Source organism: Vigna unguiculata, chromosome 4 (assembly GCF_037176805.1).
Source record: "Vigna unguiculata cultivar grain cowpea cultivar isolate G323 ecotype 2 chromosome 4, ASM3717680v1, whole genome shotgun sequence".
NCBI lineage: Eukaryota > Viridiplantae > Streptophyta > Magnoliopsida > Fabales > Fabaceae > Vigna > Vigna unguiculata.
Genome location: NC_140795.1, coordinates 36,324,596 through 36,341,295, shown reverse-complemented (window position 1 = coordinate 36,341,295; position 16,700 = coordinate 36,324,596). Strand labels below are relative to the sequence as shown.

General features: G+C 34.1%; 2 protein-coding genes across 3 annotated transcripts; one reads left to right on the top strand and one right to left on the bottom strand.

The window, feature by feature from the left end:
* The first annotated feature begins 1,712 nt into the window (after window positions 1-1,712).
* LOC146887099 (receptor-like protein 1) lies at window positions 1,713-7,369 on the top strand. 2 transcript variants are annotated; one of them, XM_085672339.1, is made up of 2 exons: window positions 1,713-2,490; window positions 7,148-7,369. In XM_085672339.1, the coding sequence occupies exons 1-2, from the start codon at window positions 1,728-1,730 to the stop codon at window positions 7,171-7,173; spliced, it is 789 nt and encodes a 262-aa protein (XP_085528465.1). In that variant the 5' UTR covers window positions 1,713-1,727; the 3' UTR covers window positions 7,174-7,369. The 2 variants fall into 2 exon arrangements, with proteins under 2 accessions (XP_085528465.1, XP_085528466.1); XM_085672340.1 differs by lacking the exon at window positions 7,148-7,369 and adding an exon at window positions 5,258-5,390.
* Window positions 7,370-12,179: 4,810 nt separating this feature from the next.
* On the bottom strand, window positions 12,180-12,852 carry LOC114180697 (uncharacterized). Its single transcript, XM_028066998.1, has 2 exons — window positions 12,429-12,852; window positions 12,180-12,331 (listed from the first exon to the last, which is right to left on the bottom strand). The coding sequence occupies exons 1-2, from the start codon at window positions 12,850-12,852 to the stop codon at window positions 12,180-12,182; spliced, it is 576 nt and encodes a 191-aa protein (XP_027922799.1).
* Between the last annotated feature and the right edge of the window lie 3,848 nt (window positions 12,853-16,700).

Below are 16,700 nucleotides of genomic sequence, written 5' to 3'. Positions count from 1 at the left end.
CAATGATCATCAATTTGTTGGTGTGAGCAGATGTGGAAACCCCTAATGGTCATCGGGATGGTGGAAATGCGACAGTGTAGTACGCATGGTTGGATCTGGCTCTATAGAGCATCTTTAGGGGGGCATTGTTGCCTATGTAATCTTTTGCTCTATGAGCAAGCTTTTTGGACAACTATCAAACTCTTATTATGTTTTATTCATGGCATCGTGGTGTGTCTTAATCTTTCCTTCTAAATATGTTTTTGGATAAATGTAATAGTTAGTACTTATGTATTTCATGCCAGGTGCTCATAGATTTATTTATTAAATGGGATGTCACATCTTCTACACTCGCAAAGGTTGTTTTATTTTCAATTAAAACTCTGTCCACAAAAATTACAATATTTTTAAAATAAATATATGTTATCCAATCAAAATTGTTTTCTTTACTTATTTATAATCAGAGACTTTTGAAGTCGTTGTATTGATCTTTTATCAGTTTTAAGTCATTGGAATTATTCAAGCCCTAATGACAAGTTAGGAAAAATATGTAAAAGAATTTTTGAAACTTAAATTTTAGAAGGTGAATTATTTTTATTATTTTTTGCATGTCCAACTTAGCAAGGGACTTCTTTTCATTATAAAAGATATAATTTAATGGTTGTATAAATATTATTAGTTCTACAGTTATAAAGAATCACATGCCATTTTACTTAAAGTACTCGTATTTAATTTAAGAAAATGAAAAAAAAAAAAAAAAAAAAAAAACTACTTCGTGTACCAAGATGGGTGATAAATCATAATATATAAAAGTTTGTAATCAATTTTAAAATCCTTTTCTTATTTTGTTCTTTTAGTAGACTTTTGAAGTCATTTCCCTAAAATTTTGTTAATTTTAAAAATATAATTAGTTATTTTGCTGAAATATTTTTATCAACTTCTGCTTCGAAATTGATGTTATTCTACCCATAATTAAGAAATACAAAATATTCTTTAGAAAATATTATTAAATATTTTAGTGGTGACAACTTGAAAAGTTTATAGAAAGAAGAATAACTTGTACAATTTATTTTCATAACTTAATAAATTATTTTACACGTATATTAGATTAATACTTTAGTCTTTTTAGGTTTTAGTGTTTTTTATAGTTTAAATTTCCACTTTAATAGAACTGGTTGAGATATTTGTTTATTAATAAAGTTTTAAAGTTTCAATGCAATATTTTACATTTCTAAAAACATTATTTTAGCCATTTTTAACTAATAAATAGATCAATAGACACATCTACCAGTAATTTTATTAATATATTTAACGATTATATTAAAAATATATAATAAATCTTTTTCAAAATATAAAATACTATATTAAAATTTTAAAACTTAGTATACCACAACACAGAATTTCAAAAAGCATAAAATAGTAGTAACTAAGTAACATTTAGCTCCGAATATTTTTAGCTTTTAATGCAGAATAATACATTTGAGTTAAAGAAAAAATTATAAATAGTCTTCCCCCAAAAGTTACGTCTTCAATATAATAATTATAAAATTTGGTTGCATATTATTTTTGTATAATTATTTTGAATTTTAACCATAAGTACATGAATATATCATATATGTAACACTGTTTTTGTAGTTTGTGTAGGTTGGGTGAATCTGGAATGGTATATATATGGCTTACTGGGAATGGTAACCTTATACCAATATCATCTCTTTTAATACATTCTGAAGAAGAATTGTGTGTTTGTGATGATAAGCATTAGAGTGTCAGTGATGAGTCCGATTGGTTTGAAAGTGATAATATTTATTGTGTGTTTGGTGGCATTCCAGATTGTTGGTGGTGAGAAGGAGATAAGGTGTTTAGAAAGGGAGAGGGAAGCACTCCTCCGATTCAAAGCTTCCATTGTTGATGAATTTGACATGCTGTCTTCTTGGACCACTGCTGATTGCTGCCAATGGAAAGGGATTCGCTGCAGCAACCTCACTGCTAATATCGTAAGCCTCGACCTTCATGGTGAGTATGATTATGAAACTGAATCATGGTCTTATTATATCAGCGGAAAGATCCACCAATCATTGATTGAGTTGCAACAGTTAAAGTATCTCAACCTCAGTGACAATTCTTTTTCACATATCCCAGAGTTTCTTGGTTCTCTCAGCAACTTGAGATACCTTGATCTCTCATGGTGTGATTTTGACGGAAAAATTCCAAGTCAGTTTGGGTCTCTTTCTCATTTGAAATACTTGAATCTTGCGAGAAATTATCATCTTGAGGGTTCTATCCCTACTCAACTCGGAAATCTCTCCAAGTTGGAGTATCTTGATCTCGCAGACAATTCTCTTGTCGGAACTATACCATCCCAACTTGGAAACCTTTCTAAGTTGGAACATCTTGATCTCACAAGAAATTCTTTTGAAGGAAATATTCCATCCGAATTTGGGAATCTGTCAAACTTACAACAGCTTTATCTTGGGGATTATTACAATGGAGTACTCCAAATCAACGATGGGGGTAAGTTCCTATCTAATCTCATTTCTTTAACCCATCTTTACTTGTGGTCCGTCAATGGTCTTAATACTTCTCATACTTTCCTGCAAAACATTGTCATGCTACCAAAACTAAGAGAGTTAGGCTTAATTGATTGTAGCCTTTCTGATCATTTTATCCTTTCATTGAGGCCTTTCGAATTCAACTTTTCTACTTCCCTTTTGGCCTTTCATCTTTCTGACAACACCTTCACGTCACCCGTGATATTCCAGTGGGTGGCAAATATCACTTGCAACCTTGTTGAGCTAGACCTTTCTTATAACAACTTGGAAGGTTCTGTATCCAATCATTTTGGCTTGGCAATGAATTCTCTTGAGCGCCTTGACCTTTCCTTTAATAATTTCAAGGGTGAGGTTTTGAAATCCTTCGTGAATATATGCACCTTACACTCTTTATACATGCGAGGAAACAATTTAACAGAAGACCTTCCATCAATTCTTCATAATATGTCTAGTGGTTGTATTAAATACTCGCTACAAGATTTGGATTTGGGAGACAATTATATTACTGGATCTTTATCGAACTTTTCAACATTTTCAACTTCGAAATCATTGCATCTTTCAAATAATCGATTAGTTGGAATGTTAAAAGAAGGTAACAAATTACCATTTCGATTGGAATTTTTATCACTCTCATCAAATCTTCTAGAAGGCGGAATTCCAAAGTCATTTGGCAGTGCATGTGCTTTGCGCTCATTGGACATAACGGATAATAACCTGAGTGATGAGCTTTCAACAATAATACATCACTTGTCTGGATGCGCTAAATACACACTAGAACATTTGAGCTTGCAAGGAAATCAAATCAATGGTACGATTCCTGACCTTTCAGCTTTTTCAGCTTTGATGTCATTGGATCTTTCAAACAATCACTTGAATGGAAAGATAAGAGAAGATAGTAATTTACCATTTCACTTGGAAACTTTATCAATCTCATCAAACTTTCTAGAAGGTGGAATTCCCAGATCATTTGGAAATGCATGCGCTTTGCACTCATTAAGAATGGAGGATAACAGATTGAGTGTAGAGTTTTCAATAATAATTCATCATTTATCTGGATGTGCTAGATATTCATTAAAAGAATTATATCTACACATGAATGAAATCAATGGCACACTAATTGACCTCTCAATATTCACATCTTTAAGAGTGTTATCTATTGGTGAAAACAAGCTAAGTGGAAAGATTTTAAGAAATATTCAATTTCCACCTCAACTAGAAGAATTAGACATACAGTCAAATTCCTTAAATGGTGTGTTCACTGACTGCCATTTTGTTAATGTAACCAAGCTATTTTACTTGGACTTATCTAACAATCCATTAACCTTGACATTTACCCAAAATTGGGTCCCACCTTTTCAGTTGAGTTCCATAAGGTTGAAATCTTGCTTGTTAGGTACATTTCCCAAATGGTTGCGAAAGCAAAATAAATATGACGAACTTGACATTTCAAATTCTAAAATATTGGATGTGGTTCCAAGGTGGTTTTGGGCTAAATTAGCTTCTGGAAATGTGGGTTCAATAGATATTTCAAACAATAGTCTCCATGGTATAATTCCAAATTTTTCTGGAAAGAATATTATTGGTTTCCTAAGTCTTGCATCAAATCAATTTGAAGGTCCTATTCCACCATTTCTACGAGGTTCCATATTTCTTGATTTATCTAATAATAATTTCTCAGATTCACATTCATTTTTATGTGCTAGTGGTCTTGAAGAAACATTATATCAATTAGACCTTTCACATAATCATCTTTCTGGACAAATTCCAGATTGTTGGAGCCATTTTAAGTCATTAGCTTATTTAGATTTGAGCCACAATAAATTCTCAGGAAACATTCCTACTTCATTAGGATTGCTTCTTAGTCTTCAAGCATTATTATTAAGAAACAACAACTTAAAACATGAGATCCCTTTCTCCCTAAGACGTTGTACAAACTTAGTGATGCTTGATATGTCAAACAACAATTTATCAGGGCAAATCCCTACTTGGATCGGGAGCGAAATGCAAGAGTTGCAAATCTTAAGTTTGGGAAGTAATAATTTCAATGGAATTTTACCATTACAAATTTGTTATCTAAATAGCATCAAAATATTTGATCTCTCACTAAATAACTTATCTGGACAAATTCCTGCATGTATAAATAATTTTACATCAATGGTTAACAAGACATTTTCAAGTGATTATGGAAGTCATGATTATTTTATCTACATTAGTGATTTCAAATCCTATCGGCAATACAATTTGAATGTATTCTTGATGTGGAAAGGTTCAGAACAAATATTCAAGACTATCGAGTTATTACTTCTAAAAGGCATTGATCTTTCCGGTAATAACTTTTCAGCAGAAATTCCAGTGGAAATAGAGAATTTAGTTGAGTTGGTTTCATTAAATTTGTCAAGAAATAATTTTATTGGACAAATCCCTTCAAATATTGGAAATCTAAAATCACTTGAATTTCTTGATTTGTCAAGAAACCAATTTATTGGTTCAATTCCTTTAAGTCTTGCTCAAATTGATCGACTCACTATGTTAGATTTGTCACATAATCATCTAAGTGGAGTTATTCCAACTGGCACACAACTACAAAGTTTCAATGCCTCAAGTTATGAAGATAATCTAAATCTTTGTGGACCACCGCTTGAAAAATTATGCATCCATGATGGACTATCTCAAGATCCAATCTTTGAAATTGATGAATATTCTCTTTTCGGTCATGAATTTTACATCAGTATGACACTGGGATTTACAATAACCTTTTGGATTACATTTGGCTCAATCTTATTCTTGAAGACCTCATGAACAATTTAATTGACGACATTTATATGGTAGTGGTGAAATTCTCCAATCACAAATGGTTGGTGCACAGTGGATTAAGAGGTAATGTGTTTTGCGGTTTTCTTACACATATTTGTTTGAGCTTTTTACATTATGTTTATCTATACCTATATATATATATATATATATATATATATATATATATATATATATATATATATATATATATATATATATATATATATTATATATTCTATTTTGATATCTACATTTCTATTTACAATTTTATCCTTTAATAAATAACCATTTTTTTTAAATTAAAACTATTGTTTTACTATTTTTATTTTTTAAGTAACCTATTTGTTACTGTTTCATTCATTTGATTTTTTTTAGATTAACCATTTTTAAACTAAATTAAGTATGTTTAATAAAAGAAATTATCAACAAAATAAATAAAAAAAATATTTATAAAAAAATTTTAAAAAAAATTATTTACTTTTATTTTAAAAATTAAAAAAAGTAAACGTACACCATGTATTTTCATTGATTTATCCAATCAGCTTTTCGTCATGTTTATATATATAATGGTCATAAACGTTAGTTTATGTATATATGAGAAACTTATCTCATCAAAAAAACCCAAATAACTAATAAAAATAATTTTGCCACGAGTTAAATTTATGTAATATTGTTGTTGTAATGGTTTAATTTCTTATAAATTGTTTACAAAATACTAATAAGAAACAAATATTTTAATAAATAGTAGATTAAAAGTTATAACAATGGACGGTTTCAGTAGGATTTCATATATTTTTAACTATTTTAATATAATTAATTTTGATAATTATATAATCATGTAAATATTTTAAAGAGACATAGATAAATAAAAGATAAGTTTTATGAAAAACTGATGATTGTCAGCGTTCCAGCTGAAACAAAATATTTTCACAATATATTACTCATTATCATGTTAATTATTTTTATTGACTAAAATAAGATTAAAGAATTAATTATTATTTAAAATATTATAAAAACTTCTTTATAATATTATTGTATATTTATTAAAATAATATTTTTTTCTTCTATTTTGAGACTTGAAATGACAAAATAGACCTGTTTGCTTTTTTTTTTCTTTTGAAAAAAGAAAAATCTATTTTAAAAAATATATATACGGCGAAAGTTTTTTTTTTGTCATCACTGTTTACAAAACAATGTCTCTTTTAGAGTTTTGTTAAAAAAATTCCAAACATCTCTAACTTTCGATTTTCTATTTTTAAGTTTTTTACATTTTTCCCACATTTATTTACATTCTGAAAGTTGGCCTTGAAAAAGTATGTAATAAAATAATTTTTGAAAAATCATAAAAACTAACATGTAATTTCTTTCATTTTAAAACATAAATCTTTTCCTCAGATTGAAGACACTTTCTCCTTTTTATTCTCTCCCGTCTACTCAGCTATTACATTACTTTTCGCAAATATTTCTTTTCTTTTAAAGTTTTTAGTATTATTATGTTCTTAAAATTAATAAATTTGATACCTCTAATTTATAAGGATATACATCTAAAAGTCACTTCTTCACTTGGTAAGGAATTTTGATGTCAAAGATTAAAGTATAAAAAAATAGATATTAAAATAAATAACTTTTTAAAAGTCAAAATATGTAAATAAAAGTTATTTAAATTCTTTTATTTTTCATTAAGAATATGTCTTCTCAATTTGTACTTTGAAAAATGTTTAGTTTCTCTTTTGTAAAACATAATATAATTCATTCATTAATTAATTGAGAGTAACAATTCGTTTACACATTTGGGGTATTGACATTTTTTTTTGTTATTTTTTCAGTATCTCAAAGATCACACATATCTTAAATGTTTGAGGTTGTAAACTTGGAAGAAGCTGGAAAGTATGGTTGGTTTAGTTGTTTTAAACATGTTTTCATTTTATATGGTGTTTTTAGTTCTGTAATTTCAGTTAGAATTGTTTGATGTTGTTCTCTGTTTGAATAAACTTAGGGTGATGAAGTTGGACAAGAAAACTTATTTTTAATTCTAAGTAACAAGACAATGCATTTGCCATCTATTATGCTAATAATTTATTTGCATATTTTTCATCATCAAATTTATTTTTTTTTATTTAAAGATATTCGCCTGAAGAAATTAAACATTTCGTCATGTGCCTCATTGTCATTTCTTTATTTATATAGAAGTAAGAAAAATGTGAATTTATGAACCCATCATTTCTATTTTTGTGACACTAAAGCAAAATAATTTTACTACAAGTTGTTAAATTAAATCAATATTCACTTTACTTCTCAAAATATGCACAAACGTAAATATTATTTTGAAAATGAAATTAAAATATATGTTTTGTAGCATCAAGTGGATAAAATGTGTATTTAGTCCTATAAATTTTTAATAAATTAAATACATTTTAAAAATATTGTATTTTTTCCTTTAACTTTAAAAATATTTGTTAAATTTGTATTAATGAGAAGGATAATCGATAATTTTTATAAATTTAGCACGTAAATTATCAATTAAAGGTATAACTCATTAGCAGCGGATCTTAACCATAAGTTTTAGAGGGGTCAAAATAATATAATTATTTGATCATTAGATTGTTGGATCTGTAACATCTCAATTAAATAGATAAATCCAATTTAATTAAACGCCTCATACATAAATGTCCAGAGGGTACGAAGATTTGACATATGAAGTACACAGTATCCCAAACATGTTCATCGCAAAAGAGAAAACCACACACAACATACAGGCAAGCGAAAGGGTAAGCTACTGTAAAGAAATCTTACATCATAACAGTCAACATACAGTTTCACAGTCAAACACAAATAACAAACATTCACTCATAGATTTCCAATTCCTTTTAGACCCCAAGACTTGACTATCCGGATACGTAAACTGAGGCACCACCACCAAGCAGTGGAATTACGTCCTAACAATGAGGCGTCACCGCGAGGCCTTCGCGAAATTACACCCTTACAAGAGGCACCACGATGTGGCCTTCGTGGAATTATGTTTTGGCCTTGAGGCACCACCACGATACTCACGTGGAATTACGTCCTTATGTTGAGGCACTACCATGAACTCTCACCACGAGGTCCATGGAATTAAGTCCACTAGGTGAGGCACCACCAAGGACTCCTATTAGGAAGGTCCGTGGGATTACGCCCTACAGATGAGGCACCACCATGAGCTCTCACTACAAGAGTCATGGAATTACGCCCTACTCACGCTTTGTACATGATCCACCAACCAATAAGAAACTTCCCATGATACTAAAGTCATGTATAAACAACTACTCATACAACTCATGATAACAGGTCTCGCTCAAGCGAGGGAGGTCCTCTCGCTCAGGCGAGCCCCGTCTCTCTTAGGAGAGGGCTCGAACAGGGGAGCAGTGGACTCTGTGAGGTCTCGCTCAGGTGAGCCCCTTCTCGCCTAGGTGAGACCACTCCTCGCTCAAAAAGAATACTCGTCGCCTAAGCGACAATTCCAATAACAGATCTTGGGCGAGCCTTTGTTAATCTCGCCAAGGCGAGACTAGCTCGCTTGGAGGAGAAAACCAGTGCTCGCCACTGTTCTCTCATGCAACAGCCAAACATTTAAATCAAATCATGCTTTAACATATTCCAAATCAAACACAATGGCAACCAATCCATACAAACACGAAACAAAAGCAAAGCGACAGAAAAATCACAAGAAACCGAAAATCCTAGCTTCCCTTACCTGGTTATAGCTAGAAAAGGGATTCTGGCACTTAACAGTTGAGCACAGCAGCTCTAAGAGTAGATTCAAGAGCTGAAAACAGGGGAAACTGAAGAACATAATGTTATCACGACGAATCTTTGTTGGCTTAGAAAACCAGCTTGGAAAGGCGAAGATGAGCTAAGAGAACTTACATAGAATAGAGGAATATCAAAGATCAGCTAGCTTAGAAGGAGGAGGGAAGCCAAAATCCTAGTAGAGCTATGTAACAAAGAGAAGAGTTGAGAGTGAGCTGTTTTCCAAGTACAAGCAGAAAATGGGAACTAAAAGGGCAGCTTAGGGTCTTAAAGCCTCTAAATGGGCTGATCTTAGGCCCATTAAAAGGCCAAGCCCTAAACCTTAAGGCAGTAAGAAAAAGAGGCTTTACAATCTCTCCAACAACAAAATTTTTGACCTCGAAAATAGAAACTTACCAGGTAAACAAATGTGGATGGGACTTCCTCATATCCTCCTCTAACTCCCAAGTCGAGTCGCCTGTTCTCCGATCCCATATGACTTTGACTAGACTGACTGGTTTTCCTCGGCGTTCCTTAACTTTGCTACCCTCTAGAGTCACTGGTGGTACTTCCACAGTGAGATCCTCCCTGATTTGTACATTCTCTGCTTCTAGCACATGAGAGGGATCAAAGACATACTTCCTCAACTGCGACATGTGGAATACCGGGTGAAGATTTGCCAACTAAGGTGGCAAATCTATCTCATAAGCCACTGGTCCAATCCTCCTTGAGATCTGATAGGGGCCAAGGAACTTAGGAGAAAGCTTTCTTGAGCGGAGAGCCCTTTCCACACCAGTGGTTCGGGTCACCCTCAAGAACATGTGATCTCCAGCCTCGAATTCCAAGGGCCTCCTCCTACGGTCTGCATAAGCCTTTTGTCTGCTCTGTGAAGCCTGCATTCTATTCCTCACCAATCTCACCTTCTCGGTGGTCTGCTCCAACAATTCTGGCCCAACTAACACTGCCTCCCCCATCCTGATACCAACACAAAGGAGTCTTACACTTCCAACCGTAAAGAGCCTTATATGGTGTCATCCCAATGTTTGCATGGAAACTATTGTTGTAGGTGAACTCAATCAATGGTAACACTTCATCCCAAGCACCTAAGTGATCCAATATGCATGTCCGCAATAAGTCCTTAAGTGACTGGATCGTCCTCTCAGACTGACCATCTGTTTGTGGATGATAGGCTAAACTCATCGTGAGCTTGCTTCCCAAAGCACTCTACAAGGTTTGCCAAAACCGTGATCTGAAGGCACCCCATGCAACCTCACAATCTCCTTGATGTACAACTGAGCCAGCTTAACCATAGACATCCCCAGGTTCATTGCCAAGAAATGTGCACTCTTGGTCAGTCGGTCCACTATGACCCAAATGGTGTCATGCCCTCTAAAAGTTCGTGGCAAATGGGTCACAAAGTCCATCGAGATGATATCTCACTTCCATACTGGTATCTCCAAGGGCTGCATAATCTCACCGGATCTCTGATGCTCCACCTTTGCCTTCTGACAGGTCAGACAGGCTGACACGAACGAACTGTGCTACTTCTTTCTTCATACCCTGCCACCAGAAATTTTCCTTGAGGTCCTGGTACATATTAGTCATGCCCGAATGCAAGCTAAGACGACTTTTGTGTCCCTCCTCAAGGATTAGTCTTTTCACCTCAACATCATCAGGTACACACACTCTGCCCTGGAACCTGAGTATTCCATCACTACCTAAAGTAAAGTCCTCCGCTTCATCTGACCCAAGTTGTTCTCTCACCTTGTTCAAGCTAGCATCCAGCAACTGCCTCTCCCTAACTGAGTCCAAGAAATCACTAGATATAGTCCAGGTACTACACCTAATGAACTCGGATTCCATTTCCACACGCAGCTTCATGTCCCTAAATTTCTCCAATAGTTCCACCTCCTTGATCATAAGGTGTGCGGTATGTAAAGTCTTCCTACTCAGGGCATCTACTACCACATTTACCTTTCCTGGATGATATAACAGTTCAAAATCATAGTCCTTCAGGAATTCCATCCATCGTCTCTGCCTCATGTTTAACTCCTTCTGATCGAATAAGTACTTGAGGCTCTTGTGATCGCTGAATACTCGAAACTGAGCACCGTAGAGATAATGCCTCCAAATCTTCAAGGCAAATACTATAACAGCCAATTCCAAGTCATGAGTGGGGTAATTCCTCTCATGCACCTTGAGTTGTCTTGATGCATAAGCCACTGCCTTCTTTTCTTGCATCAAAACGCAACCAAGTCTAAGGTGAGAGGCATCACAATAAACTTCAAAGGGTTTACCAACATCCTGGATGACCAATATCAGAGCGCTCGTCAATCGTCTCTTCAACTTTTGGAAACTTTCCTCACACTTATCTGTCCAAGCGAAGGGTTGGTCCTTCCGGGTAAGCTGGGTCAGAGGTGCCACTATCTTGGAGAATCTCTCTATGAACCTCCTATAGTATCCAGCTAAAGCCACAAAGCTTCTTATCTCCGTCGCTGACTTGGGACTTTCCCACTTTACCACAGCCTCCACCTTTGATGGGTCCACCGCTATCCCCAAGGCAGATATTACATGCCCCAAGAATTGCACTTCATCCATCCAGAATTCACACTTGGACAGCTTAGCATATAGTTGTTTTTCCCTTAGAATACCAAGCACTATCCTCAAGTGCTCGGCATGCTCCTCTAGAGTCCTGGAATAGATAAGGATGTCGTCTATGAAGACCACGACGAACTTATCCAAGAATGGTCTGAAGATCCTATTCATGTAGTCCATAAACACCACTGGAGCATTAGTCACACCAAAAGGCATAAGCACGTACTCGTAGTGTCCATATTTGGACCTAAAGGTCATTTTCTGCACATCATCTGCCTTTACTAGAATCTGATGGTATCCCGACCGTAAATCTATCTTCGAGAATATCGCTGCTCCACGTAGTTGGTCCATCAAATCGTCTATCCTTGGGAGAGGATACTTGTTCTTTATACTCATCTTGTTCAGCTATCTGTAGTCCACACACAAACGTGAACTCTCATCCTTCTTCTTCACTAACAATATTGGTGCTCCCCAAGGCGAATTACTGGGTCGTATGAATTACTTTCCCAACAATTCCTCTATCTGCTTCTTGAGTTCCACCAACTCTGTCGGAGCCATATGGTATGGAGTCATCGACACTGGCCCGGTTCCAAGTACCATGTCAATCGCGAACTCCACTTCTCTATTAGGAGGTAACCCTGGTACTTCTTCTAGAAACACGTCTTCAAATTCTTACCACTGGTATGACAGACTTTATCTCTCCTCCATCTACCTCTAGATGTGTTAAGATCAGGAAACATTGAGCACCGTCATGTAGCTCCTTCAAAACCCCGTGAGACGATAACAATTCAGGCTTCTCTAAGTTGGGAAATAACAACTTCTTCTCTCGGTAGTCTATAAGGATACGATTGGCAGAGAGCCAATCCATTCCTAGGATCACTTCTAACTCCTGTAGAGGTAGGCAAATCAGATTCACTTTGTACCTGCGTCCTTCTACCTTCACTGGACACCTAGTACACAAGGACGATGTCCTGACCAAACCCGATGCCGGAGTAGATACCACAAGGTCACATTGTAGTTCACAAACCAGCAAACCTAACCTTTGCACACAAGTTTTAGACACAAAAGAGTGTGTTGCTCCAAAGTCATACAATACACATGTAGATTTACCAGCAATCACACAATGATCCATGACGAGGTTACCTGAGCCTGCTGCCTTCGCTCCAGTCATGGCGTACACTCTCTCCGATGCCTGAGGCTTGTTGCCTCCCCTTCTCTATTGGTTCTGGGCTGGGGCCAGAATTGTGGTACGCGTCGCTGTCCTTGCGAGGGTGGGGCAATCCCTGCCGAAGTGGCCTTCCTTGCCACAATTGTTGCACCTCTTGAAGCCTGCAAGCTGGGGGCAAACATTCCTCTTGTGCGGTCCCCCACACTGGTAGCACTGAATCCTGCCCTGCTGGGAAGAAGACTCCCTAGACCCCTGAGACTAGGAAGGGGGCCTAGTATAGGGTTTTCTCCTCTCCTCGTGCCTATGCTTGGACCCAGATGGTCCTCCCACTCTCTGTTGGTGTGGGTGCTGAGTTTCCACCTCCACTTTCATCTTCTCCATGACCTTAGCCTTCTCCACCAAGGCTACAAAGTCCTTGATGGACAGTGGAGTCACCATCAGCCGAAGATCTCCACGGAGACCGTTCTCAAATTTCCTGCACCGTCATTCTTCATCCAGCGGCATGTTGTAGAAACGACTGAGATACTTGAATTTTTTCGCATACTCAGCCATAGATTTGCTTCCTTGAGTCAACTGCAAGAACTCCACCTCTTTAGCATATTTGACGCTGTCAGGGAAGTACTCAGAGAGAAACTTTCTCCTAAAGACCTCCCAAGTAATTGGTTTCTGCCTCTCCTCCATGATGGACTTCATACTGATCCACTAGTGCTCAGCCTCACCCATGAGCATGTAAACCGCGAAGGCCAGCCTGCTCTCCTCGGGGCACATCTTAGCATCAAAGATTCTCTCGATGTCCTTCAACCACTGATCTGCGACATCTGGACTGGTCTTCCCATTGAACTTAGTTGGATAGTGCTTCAGAAAGTCTTCCAAACTTCATTCCCGATGGTAAGGTCTTGGTTCAGGACCGTGGACAAGGGTAGTGGTATTGTTTTCGTCCAACTGACGGAGGGCCTCTATGTGTTGTCTGTGAGCGTCCTCAGCAGCCACCCTAGCAACCTCCATCTACTGCATTACCAACTACTGCTGCTCAAGCGATGCCGCCTGTCGCTGCATTGATGCTTCATGTTGTTGCATCATTGTTGTACTCTGTTGTGTCATAGCAGTCACCATCGCTTCTATCGCCTTGGCGATATCTGGTGCGTCGCCCTGAGAAGGCTGAGAGTTCCTACGCTGAGGTGCCATGTCACTAGCACATAGGAAAAATAAGAGTTAGACTTGGTTAGCTGAGAGCTTAGCTAGCAACACACAAGGTACAATGGTAGCTAAGTAGGCACACTAGACCATAAATCCTAAGGAACGACTGCTCTAATACCATAAATGTAATGTCCCAATTAAATAGATAAATCCAATTTAATTAAACGCCTCATACATAAATGTCCAAAGGGTACGAAGATTTGAGATATGAAGTACATAGTATCCCCAACATGGTCATAGCAAAAGAAAGAGCCTCCACTTGGCCTCCACATCAATGGTTAACAAGACATTTTCAAGTGATTATGAACGTCATTGGTATTTGATCAACACTAGTGATTTGATAATCAATCATTCATACTATTTGAATGCATTCTTGATGTGGAAAGGTTCAGAACAAATATTCAAGACTACCGAGTTATTACTTCTAAAAGGCATTGATCTTTCCGGTAATAACTTTTCAGCAGAAATTCCAGTGGAAATAGAGAATTTAGTTGAGTTGGTTTCATTAAATTTGTCAAGAAATAATTTTATTGGACAAATCCCTTCAAATATTGGAAATCTAAAATCACTTGAATTTCTTGATTTGTCAAGAAACCAATTTATTAGTTCAATTCCTTTAAATCTTGCTCAAATTGATCGACTCACTATGTTAGATTTGTCACATAATCATATAAGTGGAGTTATTCCAACTGGTACACAACTACAAAGTTTCAATGCCTCAAATTACAAAGATAATTTAAATCTGTGTGGACCACCACTTGAAAAATTATGCATTGATGATGAGCTATCTCAAGATCCGATCTTTGAAATTCATGAATATTCTCTTTTCGGTCATGAATTTTACGTCAGTATGACAGTGGGATTTACAATAACCTTTTGGATTACATTTGGCTCAATCTTATTCTTGAAGACCTAATGAACAATTTAATTGATGACATTTATATGGTAGTGGTGAAATTCTCCAATTACAAATGGTTGGTGCAAGATGGATTAACAGGTAATGTGTGTTGCGGTTTTCTTACACATATTTGTTTGAGCTTTTCACATTATGTTTATCTATATATATATATATATATATATATATATATATATATATATATATATATATATATATATATATATATATATATATATATATATATATAAAAGAATATTCTATTTTGGTATCACATTTCTATTCACAATTTTATCATTTAATAAATAACCATTTTTTTAAATTAAAACAATAGTTTTACTATTTTTATATTTTAAGTAACCTATTTGTTACTATTTCATTCATTTGATATATTTTTTTAAATTAATCATTTTTAAACTAAATTAAGTATGTTTAATAAAATAAATTATCAACAAAATAAATAAAAATTATTTATAAAAAGCAATTAAAAAATTTATTTACTTTTATTTTGAAAATTAAAAAAAGTAAACGTACACCATGTATTTTCACTGATTTATCCAATCAGCTTTTGGCATCATGCTTATATATATAATGGTCATAAACGTTAGTTTATGTATATATGAGAAACTTATGTCATCAAAAAAACCCGAATAACTAATAAAAATAATTTTGTCACGAGTTAAATTTATGTAATATTGTTGCTGTAATGGTTTAATTTCTTATAAATTGTTTACAAAATACTAATAAGAAACAAATATTTTAATAAATAGTAGATTAAAAATTATAAACTGTGGAAGGTTTCAGTAGAATTTCATATATTTTTAACTATTTTAATATAATTAATTTTGATAATTATATAATCATGTAAATATTTTAAAGAGACACATAAATAAAAGATAAGTTTTATGAAAAACTGATGTGTGTCTGTTCCAGCTGAAACATAATATTTTCACACTGTATTACTCATTATCATAATAATTATTTTTATTCATTAAATAAGATTAAAAAATTAACTATTATTTAAAATATCATAAAAATTTCCTTACAATATTATTGTATATTTGTTAAAATAGTTTTTTTTTCTTCTATTTTGAGACTTGAAATGACAAAATAGACCTGTTTGCTTCTTTTTCTTTTTTTTTTTGAAAAACGAAAATTCTATTTTAAAAAAAATTATATGATGAAAGTTTTTTCTTTTTTCATCACTGTTTACAAAACAACGTCTGTTTTAGAATTTTAGTTACAAAAATTCCAAACATCTCTAATTTTCGATTTTCTATTTTTAAGTTTTTTACATTTTCCCACATTTATTTACATTGTGAAAGTTGGCCTTGAAAAAGTATGTTATAAAATAATTTTGAAAAATCATAAAAACTAACATGTCATTTCTTTCATTTTAAAACATAAATATTTTCCTTTTTATTCTCTCCAGTCTACTCAGCTATTACATTACTTTTTACAAATATTTTTTTTCTCTTACAGTTTTTAGTATTATTATGTTCTTAAAATTAATAAATGTGATATCTCTAATTTATAAGGATGTACATCTAAAAGTCACTTCTTCACTTGATAAGGAATTTTGATGTCAAAGATTAAAGTATAAAAAAATAGATATTAAAATAAATAACTTTTTAAAAGTCAAAATAAAATTAACCAATTATTATAGGAAATAAAAGTTATTTAAATTCTTTTATTTTTCATTAAGAATATGTCTTCTCAATTTGTACTTTGAAAAATATTTAGTTTCTCTTTTGTAAAA

Bases quoted from the DNA above. Each gene is read 5' to 3' on its own strand.
- LOC146887099 (XM_085672339.1), top strand. From the start codon at position 1,728: ATGATAAGCATTAGAGTGTCAGTGATGAGTCCGATTGGTTTGAAAGTG. The intron at 2,491-7,147 runs GTAAGTTCCTAT...TTATTTTTTCAG, and splicing joins ACTCCAAATCAACGATGGGG to TATCTCAAAGATCACACATA.
- LOC114180697 (XM_028066998.1), bottom strand. From the start codon at position 12,852: ATGACTGGAGCGAAGGCAGCAGGCTCAGGTAACCTCGTCATGGATCAT. The intron at 12,332-12,428 runs GTGCTCAATGTT...ACGTGTTTCTAG, and splicing joins TTTGAAGGAGCTACATGACG to AAGAAGTACCAGGGTTACCT.